The following is a 17,609-nucleotide window of genomic DNA, read 5'->3' on the forward strand; positions in this document are numbered from 1 at the left end:
ATTGAGTATTAATCCACTGTTTTAAAAATGAATTTCATATCCCACTGTCAGAAGTTTCTATAATACAAGATATATTCTTTAATCTTGATTAGAGATGATTTACTATTAGAAACCAAAATAGAATGTGACTAACCCATTAACCTTAACTAATTTTCAAAATTTTTGGTGATAATTTTATGCAATATAAAATATTGACTACTTTTTCTAGCACATCTCACTTTATTTAGTTAAAAGATTGGATTGAAAGATTAATGAAACGTGTGAAATATTGAAAGACCAAAGAAATAATCTTCTTGAGAAAATCAATCTATCATAATACTTATAATTTATATACCAACTATATAAAGAAATCAAATAACAATAATAAATTGAAATAATTACACAATTATTTTACACACACTCATTACTTGCGTATTGTAATATCTAAGTTACTCGTATAAGTTTTTAAAGTTATTTCCCAGTTAAATTCAAAACAGATAAAGTAATATATAATAAGTTGGCAAGGTTTCTCTTCCTTGATCGAGATTGCTCGAAATTGGATCTTCCTTTTGGAGTTGGCCGTTGATTGTCTTCATTCGATGTAATTTCGATACTTCCTAAAAAAATAGATTAACATAGCTGTATCAGATATTGATAAATATATAGGAATAAATATCAAGGAATTCTTATAATAACATGCATTTGATCAGAACCTAAACATTGAAATTTCCAAACCTTATCAGTTTTTAGCAGGAATAACGCTAAATAAGGACAACTTTTTACATTTTTTATCGTAGGTCTCATTGTTAAGTTTTGATAATTTCATCATAATGTGTGAATTCGTCATGTGTGAATTTCAGAAATAAGTTTGAATCACTCAAATAATGTTCCAATTCACTCTTCTATGATTTCATATTTGACAATTCCATATTATTGTAGATAAATGTAGCAAAAACATTCTCAGTTTTTGTAATTAACTATCATTTCATTTAAAACTTTACCTACGAATATTGACATTTAAATAAATTCTACCACACCATTCACTTGAATGATTCTATTTAAATTTGAACCTGTCACAAAGATTCACTTCTGTGGACTTCAATATAAAAAAGTAATAAGACACGCCGTTGAAATTTCTCTTTGCAAACCCCAATTTTTCAATTTGCAATTGGAAATCTTAACCAAAAATAGTATTATTTTGCAATATTGGAGGATAAATGAATGTAATCAAATTAAAACACCATTCATTCTTAGAAACATTTTAATTCTTGGTTCATATCACATAATTGGGTTCACTTGGGCATCCTTAGGAATATAATATCAAATGAATGAGATCGCATATAATATTCACTCGAGAATTATAGTCAACTGATAAAAAATATTGAGAAATGTACTTAAGAATATCATATTATTCACTTCATCAAATGCGTACTGTGTCTTTCGTTAGAAATATATAAATATGTCATCTCCGAAATTACAACTACAACTCAGTAAAATTTAGTTAGTCAATGCACAATAAAATGAAAATAGATTATGTTTAAAATTAAAAATAATGTTTCTACATTATGCAAGCAATAATGCTTCAGACTGTGTGTTTGTGAACTCTACGGTCATCAGTCTTGAAAATCTCATTGAGTTTGTTTTTCTTGATTTCGCTCTTTTGTAAATTACGAATAGAACAATTGAAACAACAACTATTGGGAGGATGTACATCATGTTTGGGCCACCATTATTACCTTTAGGATGAAACATTCCATCATTATTTGACTGTGGCTGAAGGATTTGAGAGTGGCTATTAGATTGTTGTTGAGGCTTAGGTAAGGGGCCTCTCCTCATGAGTAATGCTTGCAAATTGTTCTGAATGTTTTGGTTAGAATTGTGTTGTGTGTTGTTATCTTCTGTATTGTTTGAAAGTATGATTTTGTTGGCACTTGAATGGCTGTCACCTTGTAGGAGTCGACTGTGAATGTGTGCACTGTGACTGGCATCAATCGCTGTGATGCTTGCATGCGAATTGGCGCCTTTGTGCTCCGTCTTGATGCTGGTTGCCACTGTTCCATTCTTAGTGCACAAGTCAAAGTTGCACACTGTGGGGTCAGTGATGCTTTTGTATTTGTTGTCGATTGTAGTCCAATCGCAGGCGTAACTGTTGCATCCCGGCAACAAGAATGGGGCTTCGTTGTGATAGAATGCCACTCTGTCTTTTGTGCCACTGTTGCATCTGAAAAAATAAAATAAAATTCCAAGAATGACTGTAAAACGTTAGTCATCAACACATTTTGTGCATAAATAAATAAACACCATCCTACTTTATTCCATCTTCCATAACACCACACTGCAATCAAAGGCATGTGACATAGAATAATTTTTTACAAATTGAAGCCTAGGTTTGAATAGATATTTTCTCAACGCATTGTAGACTTGTGTAACTTATATAGAGTATTAGAATACGCGTAAGATAGTAATAGTAGTAAGATTACTTGAACTGATATGGGTGAAGTAATTTTATTCTGCAGTTTTATTCATCCTACTGCCCTCATAATACCTTTTCTCTCTACACTCTATTATATCAAAACATGATCGCGGTCAACAAACATAAGTCACTCATAAAAAATCTGGTGTGGAGCACTCACACAACTTTCCTTGCCGATATGAAAATTTATCACCTGACGCTAGTGTTCTCGCGCATCTCAAATCTACTATTCAAAGATATGAGACAGCTGGTGATAGGACAATAACGCTGGAGACACACGAGGTCTGCTATCTCTTTGTAGTGAATGATTTAATAGAATCAACAGTTGCTAACTGTTTGCAATTTAATAATCAAATTTCAAGCTTATTTTCAATTTTAGGTAAAAATGTTACTGAACATTAATTGCAGAGATTTTCATTCTCAATGTTTTCCACTCAATTTTTTTTGTTTAAATTGTATATGAAGGCTGCTAATTGAGAATCTAAAATCAAACTTTGCATAGATGGGGCGGAGCTCCTTAAATTTTTACAGATATAGGACTTGTTGCAGTTGATAGAGCTTATCAATGACTATTTCAGGTATGAATTTGATCAAAATCGTTGGAGCCGTTTTCGAGAAAATCGCGAAAAACCCTGTTTTTGACAACATTTTTGCAATTTCAGCCGCCATCTTGGATTGCATCTGATCGAAATTGTTCGTGTCGGATCCTTATAGTGGAAGGACCAAGGTTCCAAGTCATTCCGTTAACTGGGAGATGAGATTTCGTGTACACAGACGCACATACACTCATACACACACACACACACACACACACACACACACACACACACACACACACACACACACACCACACACACACACACACATTTCAAGAGTTTGAAGTTATATTCACCATAGTAAAAGTTGTTGGAATTGGATAAATCTTTAGGATATTGTACTATGATTATCTTTAAGCTTCCGAAGATATCGGATTAATTCAGCCATCTGGAAGCTTAAAAATAAGCCATCATGGATCTCTTTCTACACATCATTATAAAGAGATTGAAAAACGCACCAGAAATCATGCAGGGTTTTCTTTGGAGGGCGCTGGAGAACTCATTTTTTGACGAACAGCGCATGAACATATATCGTTCCAAAGTTGAGAAACGCTCTAAATTTCATAGATTTAAAATTTATCTGTATCTCTTGCACAAAAATAGTTATAATGGAATGAAATTTGAACAAGTAAAGAAAAAAAGCTTTTTTGGGCGTTTGAAGGTTATAACTAAAAAATATGCGTTTTAGAGGAAAATTTTATAAAACAAAAACTGTAGAGGAAGATTTAAAAAATATTTTCGTGTAAGAAAACGGTTGAATATCTTGAACGGTTATTGAAATACAAGCTATTATAACAAAACCCTGAAAATTTTGGCGGCCATCTTGTTTCCGAGGTGTTTGCCTGTGATTTTGACTTATCATTATCACGATCCTTTTTATGCTAGACCTAACAAAGAAATTGAGACATCTTCCACGGCTGTTACTCAAAAATGACCACGGAATGACTTTTGCACCTGGACTAATATACAGAGTGAGTCATATGTATGGGAACCCTTTAATAAGATGGAGACTATTGTAGATATAATACTGTTATTCCCAGGGTATGTTATTGGTTGAATACTCCACCTTTTGACGTACCGTACAACTGAACTTCAACCGCTCATAAGGGGGTGACTTAGGGGTTGTAACTTGAATGTTTTGAATGTAAACACCCATTGTTTTATATATAATTTCAAAGACCTTCTTCAACCAAGAAAGATGGCATCAATAGAAATATTCTATGATATTTGTATCCAAAATGGCGGCTGATTGAACTTTATCAATAAACGTGGAAGAGGATACTATTTCCATTCTGCCCCATTCAGTTGTCTAAGATCTACAACAACTCTGTACTTTGCCAGGTTTCGGCACCAGTTAAGTAATGTGGTTTGTTTTAGTTCTAATACTGAACTGTTTATTTTTGTGAAATCAACAAATTATATTGATAGGGATAGTGAAGCTGATGTAACAGCTGGGTTCACTAACCTATAATCACTTAATAATCGTCCTGATCCTGGATAACAATTTCAAATAATTCTTTTCTGGACGGTATAATAGATCTGTAATGATTGGAAATTGAAAAATATATTTGATGATCTACCAACCTCAAGAATACTGCTGCAAAGTTGGCGGAGAAAGGGGCGAGCAGTGAGGTGTGCCACTGTCTGTTGGGCAGCATTTCGTAGTAGTTGTCGTGTGTGATTCGTTCGGCATCTTTGGCCAGTCCAAGTCTGGCGAACAGATTGTACATTGTTGTGGAGTGACCAAAGTAGAATACGGCTTTAGCTCCTTTGTGCTCGTGGTTGGCCACGTCCCTGTTTAACAACATTAATATAAAATATAAGAAAAATCTTTAAAGTGTTCATAGGTTGGGATTAGACAAAACGAGCATAAAGCTACAGCACGAATTATGGAGCATGAAACATATAGAAGCAGCCCGAAATATGAGAAGCATGATAAATTTATGTATTCGAAAGTGTATGAATCCAATTTTATTTCTCATGAATTTAGAGATTTTAAACTGGTTTTATTCAGATTTTTATCAATCTTTGTTCAGAACAAACATTCGCTCGTTTGGTCTAACCCCAGCCAGAGAAAATTGTAACATTGTGCCTATCAAAGTTCAAGAAAGGCACAGGTTTGGGCTGTGCATGTTTTCCTTCTCAAATAATTTCTATGGCTTTAGAACAGTAGATATATACTGTGTATTTCTTAATGAGTAAAACTTATTAATGAATTTGCACATTTAAACAAGAGTGTTGAATTTTCTCATATTTGAGTTTTGGTGATATAGTCTAGTATTTTAGCACCATTTACTTCAAAACCGACATGACAGTTTCGATTTTTCGTTTTTCCAATATATGCAGAGAATAAGTAACTAAAGAATATTCGTACCATCCATAGACTGAAATCGCAAAATTCGTTTCTTTAAAAACCTCATAGGTTCAAAACCACATCGCCGTCACTTCAGTTCTACAATATTATTTAATGACTTCCTCATGAATTTATGCTCAAGAGATAATATATATAAAATCATATCTTCTTAAAACTTTACTTATATTATTGTCATTTAGAATTTAAGGGAGAAAAACTTTCTGATGTTCCAAAATTCAAAATTCGTTCTTGTTGAATTCTATGTATATAAATGTATATAAGAGTATCATGTGTAATTTATAATTATTTATATGTTATGTATTCGATACTTCCATATGCGGTCATGCTTAAAAGAGCTTGCATATGTGTAATGTTACTTTTTACTTTCCTTGCCCTATTACCATAGGTAAGGAAAGTATTGCTTGCCGAAAAAAATTAAGGTACCCCAATTTCTAAATTTCTATACGTTTCAATGTCCCCTGAGTCCAAAAAAAATGGTTTTTGGGTATTGGTCTGTATGTGTGTGTGTGTGTGTGTGTATGAGTGTATGTGCGTCTGTGTACACGATATCTCATCTCCCAATTAACGGAATGGCTTGAAATTTGGAACGTAAAGTCCTTACAATATAAGGATCCGACACGAACAATTTCGATCAAATGTGATTCAAGATGTCGGCTAAAATGGCGAAAATGTTGTCAAAAACAGGGTTTTTCGCGATTTTCTCGAAAACGGCTCCAACGATTTTGATTAAAGTTATACCTGAAATAGTCATCGATAAGCTCTATCAACTACCACAAGTCCCATATCTGTAAAAATTTCAGGAGTTCCGCCCCATCTATGCAAAGTTTGATTCTAGATTCTTAATTATCAAGCTTCAGATACAATTTAAACAACAATTTCGAGTGGAATAGATTGAGCATGAGAATCTCTACAATTAATGTTTAGTAACACTTTCACCTAAAATTGAAAATAAGCTTGAAATTTGAGAAAATGTGATTATTCAATTATTGCAAACTATTGGCAACTGTTGATTCTATTAAATGATTCACTATGAAGAGATAGCAGACCTCGTGTGTCTCCAGCGTTATTACCCTGTCACCAGCTGGCTCTAATCTTTGAATAGTAGACTTGAGATGCGCGGGAACACTACCGTAGCGTCAGGTTATCACTTTTCATAACGGCAAGGAAAGTTGTGTGAGTGCGTCACACCAGATTTTTTTATTGTAATATTGTAATAAAATATAGGGGACCGAGCTTCGCTCTGGAGTAGAAAAGCATAAAACTTTTATTACGAAAGAAGAGATTATAATAACATTCATACAGAAATGTTCTATCTAATCACAGTAAATTGAGTTTAATTCCGAGAGGAATGCAAAAATTTTCCTCGCAAAGGCCCAGTTGCAGAAAAGCCGGTTAAATTTTAATCCTGATTAACTCCACGTGAACCAAATCAGAGAAGACCATTTCAAAAAGATGGATCCACTGGAATTAATCAGGATTGAAAATAACCCGGCTTTTTTGCAACCGGCACTAAGTACCTGATTGAATGATTACAAAAGTTCAACATCTGAGTCATAATTTTGACACAGTCCTACACACATGAACTCGCTCAGTCACTTCCATCACCAACAGACGACGAAATAATTATCATCTGTTTTTCCAAAGATGAATAATAGTTATCCTTTTAATGTCCTTCAGCGAGTTATCCCAGGGATGAGACCTAGTACAATCGAATCTTTATATTATAAACCTACTATGTTCTGAATTTCGTGAGAATCGTTAGAGCCGTTTTCGAGATCCGGTGAAATACAAACATCTAAACATCCAAACATCTAAACATATAAACAGAAGTTGTTCGTTTAATAGTATATATTTCTCTATTTTATTGAATAGAATATTGTGAGTCGAATTACCGACTGTTTGAAGGTAGATTTTCCTGGGGGATTTTCTGTATAGGATAAAATAAAAATAACATAAAGTTATGATTATTGTAGAGAGCATGAGCGTTGAATAGGATTGGAAGTATTTTTTTACTACTGAGACTGCTTGAATCATATCTCTAGGAAAGGTAGAAATGAATCTACTCCCTCTCAATCTTTTTTTCATCTCGCTTGTAACATGTAGGTAATGTTGACACATGCTATGAGAAAAATATGCCGATAAATAATTTCAATTAAGGTAAAAATTTTATTGGTTGAAGGTTATTAATTTATTCAATTTCCAATTTAAGAGTGATAAAAGCAGATTTTGAAAACTGAAAAACAATAACATTTTAAGCACAATCAAATTTTCAAATTCCTTTGAAGACTGAGCCTACAAGGAAATTGAAGGGGAACAAAGCCCTTTGAGTTGGTGTATAGTTGGTGGAGTGAAAAGTATATAGAATAGAATAGATTTTATTCCTTCAAGTATACGCATTATACAGTTGGAAACGTCACAATGCTCTAAAGATACAAAAATTAAAAAAAACACTTATCATGTGATTGATTCAACTTATATATTATGAACTAGCCGTCAGGTTCGCTTCGCTCGCCATATCCGTCTAGCCAGGAGGCTCCGCCCCCTGGACACCCGACTGGATCGTCCAAGAATGAGATCAGCAGGCTCGCTTCGCTCGCCTGCATTTTTCATTTGAGCATTTTCATCATAATTATGTTAGGACGATCCAGTCGGGGGTCCAGACTAAACGTCTGGCTAAACGGATATGGCGAGCGAAGCGAGCCTGACGGCTAGTAATATAATATTCCCAGGAATAGCTCTGATTGAAGTAGCAGTGCCCAATCAATTTTTCCGCGTTAAATGCTTTTCAATCTTCAACTTGGTGCCAACCTAATAAAGTCAACTCAACTTAATGCCAACCTGACAAAATTATTAATTTAGTTACCAGTTAACAACTGTTTCGAAGAGGTACTCTCTCTAGATTATAGTTCTTTATTAACATATGGTATGAACATTTTTCAATCATAATTAAGAGAATAAGAAGAATATACATGCTAAAAGACGAACTTTAAATCCTTAAGAATCACCCTTAGAGTTAAAATATTGCCAAAAGATTTCTTAGTGCGCCTCTAAAGGGCCAACTGAACATACCTACCAAATTTGAACGTTTTTGGTCCGGTAGATTTTCAGTTCTGCGAGTGAGTGAGTGAGTGAGTGAGTCAGTCAGTCAGTCAGTGAGTGCCATTTCGCTTCTATATATATAGAAGAAGAAGATGTTATAAGCATATAATTCAAATTTTTCTAACACACTAACATTATTGCCAACCTAATACATTATGAAACGTACAGTTAGAAATAATTACCAATTATATCCCTATTCATATAGAAAATTTCATATAGAGGATTTTCTGCCAAGAAAGTTTTCAATCTATGTTTAAACAAAGAAACCGACTTGGTTATTCTCACTGAAGCAGGAAACTTATTGAAGATTCGAATTGATCTGCACTTTCCTTAGTATAATGGACATGAATCTGCTGCCTATTTCTTGTATTATAGTGATGAATGTCCTCCCTACATAGAAAATATTCAATATTTTTTCTTACATAGATTCATATTTTTTCTTTATAGAAAGGCAAAGGTAAAATATACAATATAAATCTACAATTTTTGAAAAGTAGCAAGAGCATTGAGTGAAGAAGTAGTGCAATTATAGGAAAAACTGAACTGAACAAAAAATCAATGGTTAGTATGAAGTGACTAGCTCTAATAAGAATTATAAAAAAATATTCATAGACTCACCGGAATGTTTCCATCATATCTCTGACGAGAGGACATCCTGTTCTCAAGTTGGCGGAGTAGCCGTGGCCTGAATTATAATAATAGGACAGGTCACCAATGTATTCCATAATCTGAAAAATTTCAATGAAATATAAAACTTATTTACTTCCAGTAGAACTAGCTGGTTGCAAAAAAACTTGTTATCAGAGAGTTTGAAGTTGTATTTCTGTTTAATAATTTATTAATACCATGTAGGCTTGGACAGTTTGAGAGATTGAGTTTGAAGTTGAGAGTTTCTCATGCTAAACTCATTGTGATCGATCAAGTTTTTTCTAGAAAACTAGAATGTTCAAATTTAGAACAATATGAAGTTCTATAATATACGTTCCAATTCTCATCGCAAAGCTCAAAATTTAAATTTCAAATTCTCAACATTACATTGAAAATTGCTCTTGCCTCTTATTTCTTGAAAGATAACAGAGGCTAAGTCTTCCTTATTGTTGAATATTACTAAGAATATCATAGGAATATTGTTGTTTACTATAATAGTTATAAATATTGTAATTCGCATTAACTCAATTCATACCTATGAAGAAAGCTTTATTCCATTTTAATTAACTGAAGCGCTAAATGTTAAAAGGACATCAGTCATTTTTTCAAATTTCATATTTTGACATAATCCGGTTATTTGAAAATCAAATCTGGTTATTTCGACCTAATTTTTTGTGTTGAAACGGCATCATTCCATGCATTATTACCGTCACAGAAGGCATTGAAAATAATTGATTTTTGTTTAAAGGGCATCAGTCACTGACTGATGCCTCTATAACATTTATTGTGATACCTCACTTCTTATGTAAAGTCTCACTTCAAAAAAGAGTCAGACTCTTTTCTGACAATTCTCCAGGCCAAAAGAGTTATTCTGGTTGTAGATATCTTGGATTTCAAGAAGTGGTGGGGAAAATACTAAAAGAAAACAACAGTATCCATCGAAACAACCAAATAAAAAAGAACCAAAAGAACTAGTAGTTCTGTGAACAGTAGACCTCGCGCAGTTATAAACCGCAGCCTCCTCTTATACTGTCCATCAGAGTAAATCCTGTCTGTATGTCGTGTCGGTGTGATATCGTTGTGAAAACGGCTAATGGCTGTTGGGGTTGGTGCATCAAAAATGCTAACATCAAAAGCTAATCTCCTTCAAGACATACTGGCAACAGGACAGCCCAAGTTCGAAGCAGAGAAAGTTCGAGAGACAACACTATGTTATTTTAGTTATTAATTGCATGCGTTATTGCACGCAATCAATAGTTCATTTATTTATTTATTCACAATGGAGACAACGGGTTTCCCCAAATATGTCTCCTTAAAGGTGCGTACAGATATATGCGCCGCGAACATGATCAATTCACTTTTAATCAGCTGATTATATCTGTATTTTTACAGAAACGGTAAGATACAGATATAAAAAGCTTGGCATCAGCTGATTGAAAGTGAATTGCTCATGTTCGCGGCGCGTAAGTCTGTACGCACCTTAACAAAGAAAAAACTGTACAGATACAAATGAAAAAAGAAAAATAATGATAAAAATATTACGAACGTATGCAATAATAAATAATACAAACAAAAAAAAATACCACCTAATTCAAAAATGAAAAATACAAAGATTTCAAATACTTATGAAGAAAGTAAAAATAAAACAAATTGGGAATTCAAAATTCCAAAACTTATAAAAATTTAAGAATATAATAACAAATAATGCACAAAAATTTTATCAATAGAATAAATAACATTTTTAACTGATCGACGTCCCAAACCATATGCACATCCACACTGATACACCAACTATTTTTATTTGATCAGATCATGCTTTAGTCCAGGCAATGAATGCTCAAAAAAGGGTATAGAGGGAAAAGTTGAGAAGACAAATTTTGACCCCGCAGTTCTGTTTAGGGTAGTAAGGAGGTAAACATATCAAAAGTCCCCCTTAGCACAGAGGGTAGGGGTGGTTTGAAGGTATCATTTTTTGGTTTCTCGCATAAAACTCAAAAACTATGTATCCTAAGGACTTGACTGTCATATAACAAATTAAATCTTACATAATTTCCTACAATAAATCATCCTACAACTTTTTTCATATCTCCTCTAGTTTTCGAGATATCACTCTTGAAGGTATGACATTTTTGAAAAAACACGTTTGTCACCATTTTTTTTATTTTTGCTCTTTTAACTTAAAACGATGGGAAAAATCCATATTGATTGTGAGCTTATAGAGCATTAAATTTTCTTCAATTTGATGTATAATTTTACGCTTTTAAAAAATTCCCTACACCTTTTGCAGCAGCTTTAGTGTTGAGTGTGAAATCTCCATTTATGCAACAATAGACCAATTGACAAAGGAATTTGAAGGGAATGTTTTAAACAAAATTTTTGACTTTGCAGCTTTGTTGAGACTAGTTAGGAGGAGAACATATCAAAAGTCCCCATTCCTAACTCACGTGCTAAGGGGATGAGGGTTGTTTAAAAGTTGCATTTTTCAGCGTTTTGCTTCCACTCTCATATCTTGAGAACAATGCGATCAATCGGCATAAGTAACGACTCGAAAATGAAGCTTGATGAATTCTCTACACGTTTTGTTCAGTAGAATTTTGTGATACTCCCAACAGTTCCCGAGATATTTGCTCTTGAAGGTGTGTAATTGTTAAAATAACAGGTTTTTATCCAATGTTTTGCTCTTTCAGGGCTTATATATAACTCTCCAACAATGCATCATAAAAACTTATGATTATCGTAGTATTATAGGGCATTGAACTCTCTTTGAAATGATGTATTATTTCACTATACCAAGTTTATAATATGACCTTGATAACTGCTGGAATTTATTCATTCCTGTCTTATGCCCATTGATAAATGTTAAAAGGCCATCATTTACAAATTCTTAAATAACTTTATAATATTAGTTATTCTATTTATAGTGGTATGTATTCTCAATGATAAATGATCCAGGTTTCTTGGGAAAGTAACCTTCAGTAATCAAAAAAGGTGTAAAAAATTCTCATTTCACTTCATGCAGTTATTTGTTGTTCTCCACAAATTTACTTCTTGTGACTGAAGCCCTTTTAACATTTAGCGCTTCAACTATACTCTTTGTTATTTATAGTTGTAATTGAGGATGATAAATGAGTAGTCTATTGGAGTTAAGAATTTCAACTAGAGTGAATCATGATTTGACGGTATAATTTATATAATAATTTTATATAATGATATAGCGTTTCTTACTTGGAGTTCATCTGCAGTGAAAACAGCACACCAGGGATTCAACTTATTGAAATTCCATGATTTCTCATATCGGCAGATATCATACACTTGTTCAATTTCATCTAGAAACAAAGTTGATTTTGTAAATTCAAATTAAAAAATAGTTATCAGAGGTTGAGAGAAGTATCGTCTTGCCTCTTATGATCTTATCCCTTGAAATTTAACTTGAAAATAACTTTGAATGATTTAGTTATCAAATTCAAAATTTGGGCACACTTGAAAAAATCAAGCTTGTGTGTCAGTTACTTTAAGAAAGAATCAATATACTTTCAATCCAAATATAACACAGAAGTCCTTCAAAATAGTGAGGAATAATTGTTAAATTAATAACCTAACTTATAGACAATTGAAACAATTAGTTGAAAGAGGGCAAACTCTCACCAATTGTCAACTTGTGGTCTACGAATCCAAGTCTTCTATTGACTTTGTGTACAACCTTGGCTACCAGTTCCCCTTCTTTGAATAAAGCTCTCTCCATTTTTCCACCATGTTCAGGATCATCGGCATCAGGGATTGGAGCAACTTTGCAGTTCGGATAAATCTGAAATGAAGCATTAAGGGAAAAAAGGCTACCGATTAAAGGAAATTATTCAATATTTGTTCACACTTGAAAATTCGACAAGCTTATGTATCAGTCACCTTTACGATAAGTTATTCAGTATTAAATAAAGATGATTCTCTACACCTTTTAACCTTTTACTAAGATATGAATGTTTTGCTGATGCTCGTATATGTGGTTACTTTCCCATTACTCAGATAAGTTTCCTAGTATTTTCAATCATTCATTTCACTGTATCATTGATTTATGGTGTCTTCTTATGCTACTATGCTAGTGCTTTGGGTGAGCTAGGCAGTTAATATAGCTTAATACAGTTCACTATAGGAATTACCTGGGGAAGAAGATCGTCGTCTTTCGGTTCAGGAATATTGATTGCTTCTGTATGGAATAGTCCAAGAGCAAATGCTTCTGCACTATGTTTTGTTTTGGAGTGTTTTGTGTACTGCACCTGTAAAACAGATTTATCAGTAAGTTATAAAAATCTCCAAGTCTCTCATTACTGCAGAATCATGAGTAAAATATCTAGAACTAAAATAACAGTAATCCAGTAAATTAGTGGCCAAAGGTGCTACAAATTTTAGAATAACAAAAACTAGAATAGAATTTATTCCATACTACCGTAAGGTTTTCATTTTGCATGCCTACAATTATATCTCTTTCAAAACTTTCTTCGCAAAGTATCATAATAATCATTCACATTTGAAGTTATGATCCAGGAAGTGAATACAGTAATAAATGATTAATCGATACATTCTTATGTATTGAAATTGAATGTATAATTAGATTATTTTTGTTGATCAAATTGATTAGCTAGGAATCTCTTTAGAATTTTTAATTGGAATACTTCATGAAGTTAATAGCCTACCTTATACAATTATTATTTCCGTCTGAGTTACTGTTACTTAATCGATTTATTGTAAATTAATCGATTTATCTAAGGAATTGATTTATTAGGAATTTGTTCAAACGATATATTTCTATTGAACCAAAGAGGATTGGAAATGATCTTCAATTCCGATTTTAATACCGTAGAGGAATCTTGTATTGAGATAGAGTGTCGTATTTTCCCTTTGGTGGAACTTACCTTGTAGTTGTCAGCAGAGTATGGTTTATTGAAGAGGTTTTGGAACCTAGCCCTTGTCCTGTTGCCGATATCCCACAGGTCTTGGAAGCCTTCTTGTGTCAGGTGATCGCTTTCCAACAAAGATACATTCTTCATTCTCCAATTTCTCAAATTTTTCAAGTCTTCTTCACATAGTTCGCCATCTGCCATGGAAGTTACAAAAATTGATTGAATAAATCAAATCTTGACTTATTCAATAGTTCTTTTTTCAAATCAGATTCTTTAATATTACTAATCCTTCCATTTTTTGAAGTTATACAATAACAATATTTGTAATTTTTTATTAATTATAAAAAGATAATTCTATCACAGTATAATTTATTGAATTACAATAGGCCTACTACTGTATTATATTTTATGTTTATTCAGTTTCAATTTTCATTCATTAATAGCTACTATACAAATAGGTAATTATAAGATATTTTTTCCATCATTATTACAGCACCAATAAGCTATTCTATTTTTGCTTAAATTGATAAGAATATTGTCTGTGAATGTATAGCCCATTGGTCCAGCCTTCTATATTGGTTGAAGACTAGTAAATTATAATAAAATAATTTTTTACACATTCATGATATAGGTAATAAAGAATACTTTATCTAATTTGAGGTAATTATTATGAATTATATTTTCACATTATTATGACCATTTTTTTATATTCACTACTTGAAACATAACTTGAGAAAATAAATACAACATAAAATAAGTAATAAAGTTAACTAATAAAAAAATTGTCTTCTAATTTGGTTGTTAACTAAATTTGAAAAGCATAGGTTTATGACTTTAACGTCCATCTTACGTTGGTTTTCATGATTCATTACAATTTCGTCCCTAAGTTTGCCCAGCTCTAGAAATCCTTTCATCTTCCTCAGCAATGGATATCTTGTTCCATGTCTGACAAGCATCCATAACTGCTCAGGAACGCACTCATCTGAAAATTTATTAAAGTTTGTATTATAAATCTACACCATGTTTCAAATGCTTTTCAATGTGAAGTGATTTATTGCTGAACTGAGGTAAACTGATATTATTGGTTTTTCAATGTATATTGATGCACTGATAATACTGTAGCTCTTTCAACCACCATTCCATTTCATTGCTCTATTGCAAGCCTCATACTCTCATTGAAATGATCCACGACCATAATATTCATTGTTCAATATTATTCAAGTAATACTTGATTCATTACCCTTACTATGAATGTTTGTGACGATTATGGATTTGATACTATGTTTATGTTAGATTTATGACAAGTTTCAACCCTTGAGAATTGGATTTTATCTCCCCATTTTGTGGTTGAACATGATCGTAGTATTTTATTTTATGCAAATATTTGATTCAAATTTTGTATAATGTGTCTTCTTACCTGGTATGATGTCACGCGAATTTGGTTTATAAACTGCATTGTAAGCAGTTTTTGACGCAAAGTATAGATATGGGTTCTGTTCATTAGCATAACAATGCTCTGTTTCTAGATAGGATGGTCTTCGATGCTTGTGATGATGCATGATCTGATGTGAAGATGTCTGATCCACCACAAAAATCACCAACATAATTGTCAAGCTCCATGGTGACATCGTTTGATGACACTGCGATGATGAAAATAGCATATTAACGATTTGATAATAATAACAAAATAGTTAGTGTCATCTGTCAGGGAAGTTATATCAATCTATAGTCTGCTTAACGTGTGTTTGTAGAGAATCTACACTCCATCTGAGGCACTGATGTAACGGTCAGGCCAGTTCTCATGCTGTCCACTGTCCAGTTCTGTAATCCTAGTACATCTAAATAGCCTATTTGACAGTATCTTTGCTTGATAGTCATGCTGACTGTCTTTGACAGTAATGCCTGGATTTATCAACTTCAGAAGACGTTATAGTCGGTCTAGTTAGCTTAGTGGAAGTAAGCAACTTGAACCTTGTTGAACAGTTTCAGGTTCAAGTAAGTGTCCATAAGCACAGAATACATAACAATGAGTGTTTGAGAACCCCTTGAGAACAGTTATTAGTGTTCTTTACTCCGTGCCTTGAGGTTTGAGTTGACATTAGTATTAAGGAATAGGTAGACATGGAATATAATGATTTTGGGAAATTCTGGCAAACACAAAAAATGTTAATTGTCGTGCAATGGCCTTTCTAAACAAATAATACTGTATCATGAGCTTTTTCAACTGTAAGCCGTCCAGCACCTTCCTGTAGTAGTCAGTTTGTTTCACATTAACAGTCTGTTCTGAAAATATATTTTAACTCTTGATTAAATAGGATAGCATGTTACAGTTATAATCATCTATTATTTCTCTATTCGTATAAAAATATAAGAATAACCTTGATCATTGCAATAACTACTTCATTCTAATATTTATTATTCCTGAAATAATTTGACTCTCTGTATACAGTGAGGTTTTCTATTTTCTAGTTTAATTAATTTCTCCCTTGTTAGGCTTACTGTATTACTCAAGCTAAAAACCAAAAGTTTCCGCCTTTCCTTGTGAAGCCTCAAGGTCATTTTTCATGATCTCCATATCAGTCCCATCTTTGGCATGTGACCATTTTGTCTTTCATTCATTCCATGCATTTTTTTGTAGAAAAAACAAGAAAACATTTTGACCATTTTAAATTATTGAAATTGAGTATGATGTTGTTTAAACTTACCCTTCAACTGATTAGTGAAACCTGAAATCCAAGTACACAATTGTTGTCACTAGCCTGTTTAAACTGATATGAAAATTTCTTAAAAATACGAATCCATTTGATTGTGTTCACTCAGGAGGCGAAAACTTGTGTTCACAGCACAAGAGTTTAAACACAAAGAAAGATAGTTTGTAGAGATGCATCCAAGCAACCGGATTGTTGGTTACATTATCAGCGATGCTTACTAAGCATCTTGATAAAATTGTTCATTCATACAATGGGGTATAAAGGTCACTAATCTTAGCAAGCCAACATTCAGTGCATGTGCTATTTGTGAATAATTAAGTATTGTGATATGATAAAGTTTGATCGTTATTTCCTGCAATAATTCAAAGTTTTGCCAAAAAATATCAACATCCAATTCATGATGATTGTGATGCACGAGTGAAGTTTTAAAAATTCGCAGTTGATGTGAATGACCACTTGAATTGGCGTAGAAAAAATGAAATAAAATAAATTTTGTTTCCACTTTTTCATCGATTTTGATATGAGTTATTTTCTTCGATCAAGAACCAGCATTTTTGATATGGTGTGATATGGTTAGTGAAAAATGTTCAAGGTATTCAAATTTACCATAAGAGGCCTTATTTAACAAGGCTTAATAAAATGCATTCAAATTAAATAATTCTGCAAGTAGCCCAAATAATCAATGGATTTATTACATAGCTTACTACGCTATTATTGAGATCCATATTATATTGAGTGTTTAGTATATTCTTCCTTATATTACAAGAACAATTTTTATGGAATTTCTATGAAGGAAGCCTGATATGTGAATTTTATCTGATTTGTTTCTCTAGC

General features: G+C 32.8%; 2 protein-coding genes across 3 annotated transcripts in view; one reads left to right on the forward strand and one right to left on the reverse strand.

The window, feature by feature from the left end:
- Positions 1–17,609, forward strand: part of LOC111044098 — a 153,779-nt gene that overhangs the window by 44,288 nt on the left and 91,882 nt on the right. The window lies entirely within an intron of this gene.
- Positions 286–17,061, reverse strand: LOC111044094 (multiple inositol polyphosphate phosphatase 1). Of its 2 annotated transcripts, XM_022329161.2 has the most exons (11): positions 16,770–17,061; positions 15,482–15,704; positions 14,915–15,046; positions 14,077–14,258; positions 13,324–13,440; positions 12,815–12,974; positions 12,395–12,495; positions 9,140–9,249; positions 4,633–4,842; positions 1,926–2,200; positions 286–596 (listed from the first exon to the last, which is right to left on the reverse strand). In XM_022329161.2, exons 2-11 carry the CDS (start codon positions 15,690–15,692, stop codon positions 451–453), a joined length of 1,644 nt encoding a protein of 547 aa, XP_022184853.1. In that variant the 5' UTR covers positions 15,693–15,704; positions 16,770–17,061; the 3' UTR covers positions 286–450. The 2 variants fall into 2 exon arrangements, with proteins under 2 accessions (XP_022184853.1, XP_022184852.1); XM_022329160.2 differs by having other exon boundaries at positions 303–2,200; positions 16,770–16,982.

The sequence above is a fragment of the Nilaparvata lugens genome, chromosome 3 (assembly GCF_014356525.2).
Source record: "Nilaparvata lugens isolate BPH chromosome 3, ASM1435652v1, whole genome shotgun sequence".
NCBI classification, from domain to species: Eukaryota; Metazoa; Arthropoda; class Insecta; order Hemiptera; family Delphacidae; genus Nilaparvata; species Nilaparvata lugens.

Bases quoted from the DNA above. Each gene is read 5' to 3' on its own strand.
- LOC111044094 (XM_022329160.2), bottom strand. From the start codon at position 15,692: ATGTCACCATGGAGCTTGACAATTATGTTGGTGATTTTTGTGGTGGAT. The intron at 12,975-13,323 runs GTAATTCCTATA...GCTTCATTTCAG, and splicing joins ACGACGATCTTCTTCCCCAG to ATTTATCCGAACTGCAAAGT. The intron at 12,496-12,814 runs GTGAGAGTTTGC...CTTTGTTTCTAG, and splicing joins AGACCACAAGTTGACAATTG to ATGAAATTGAACAAGTGTAT.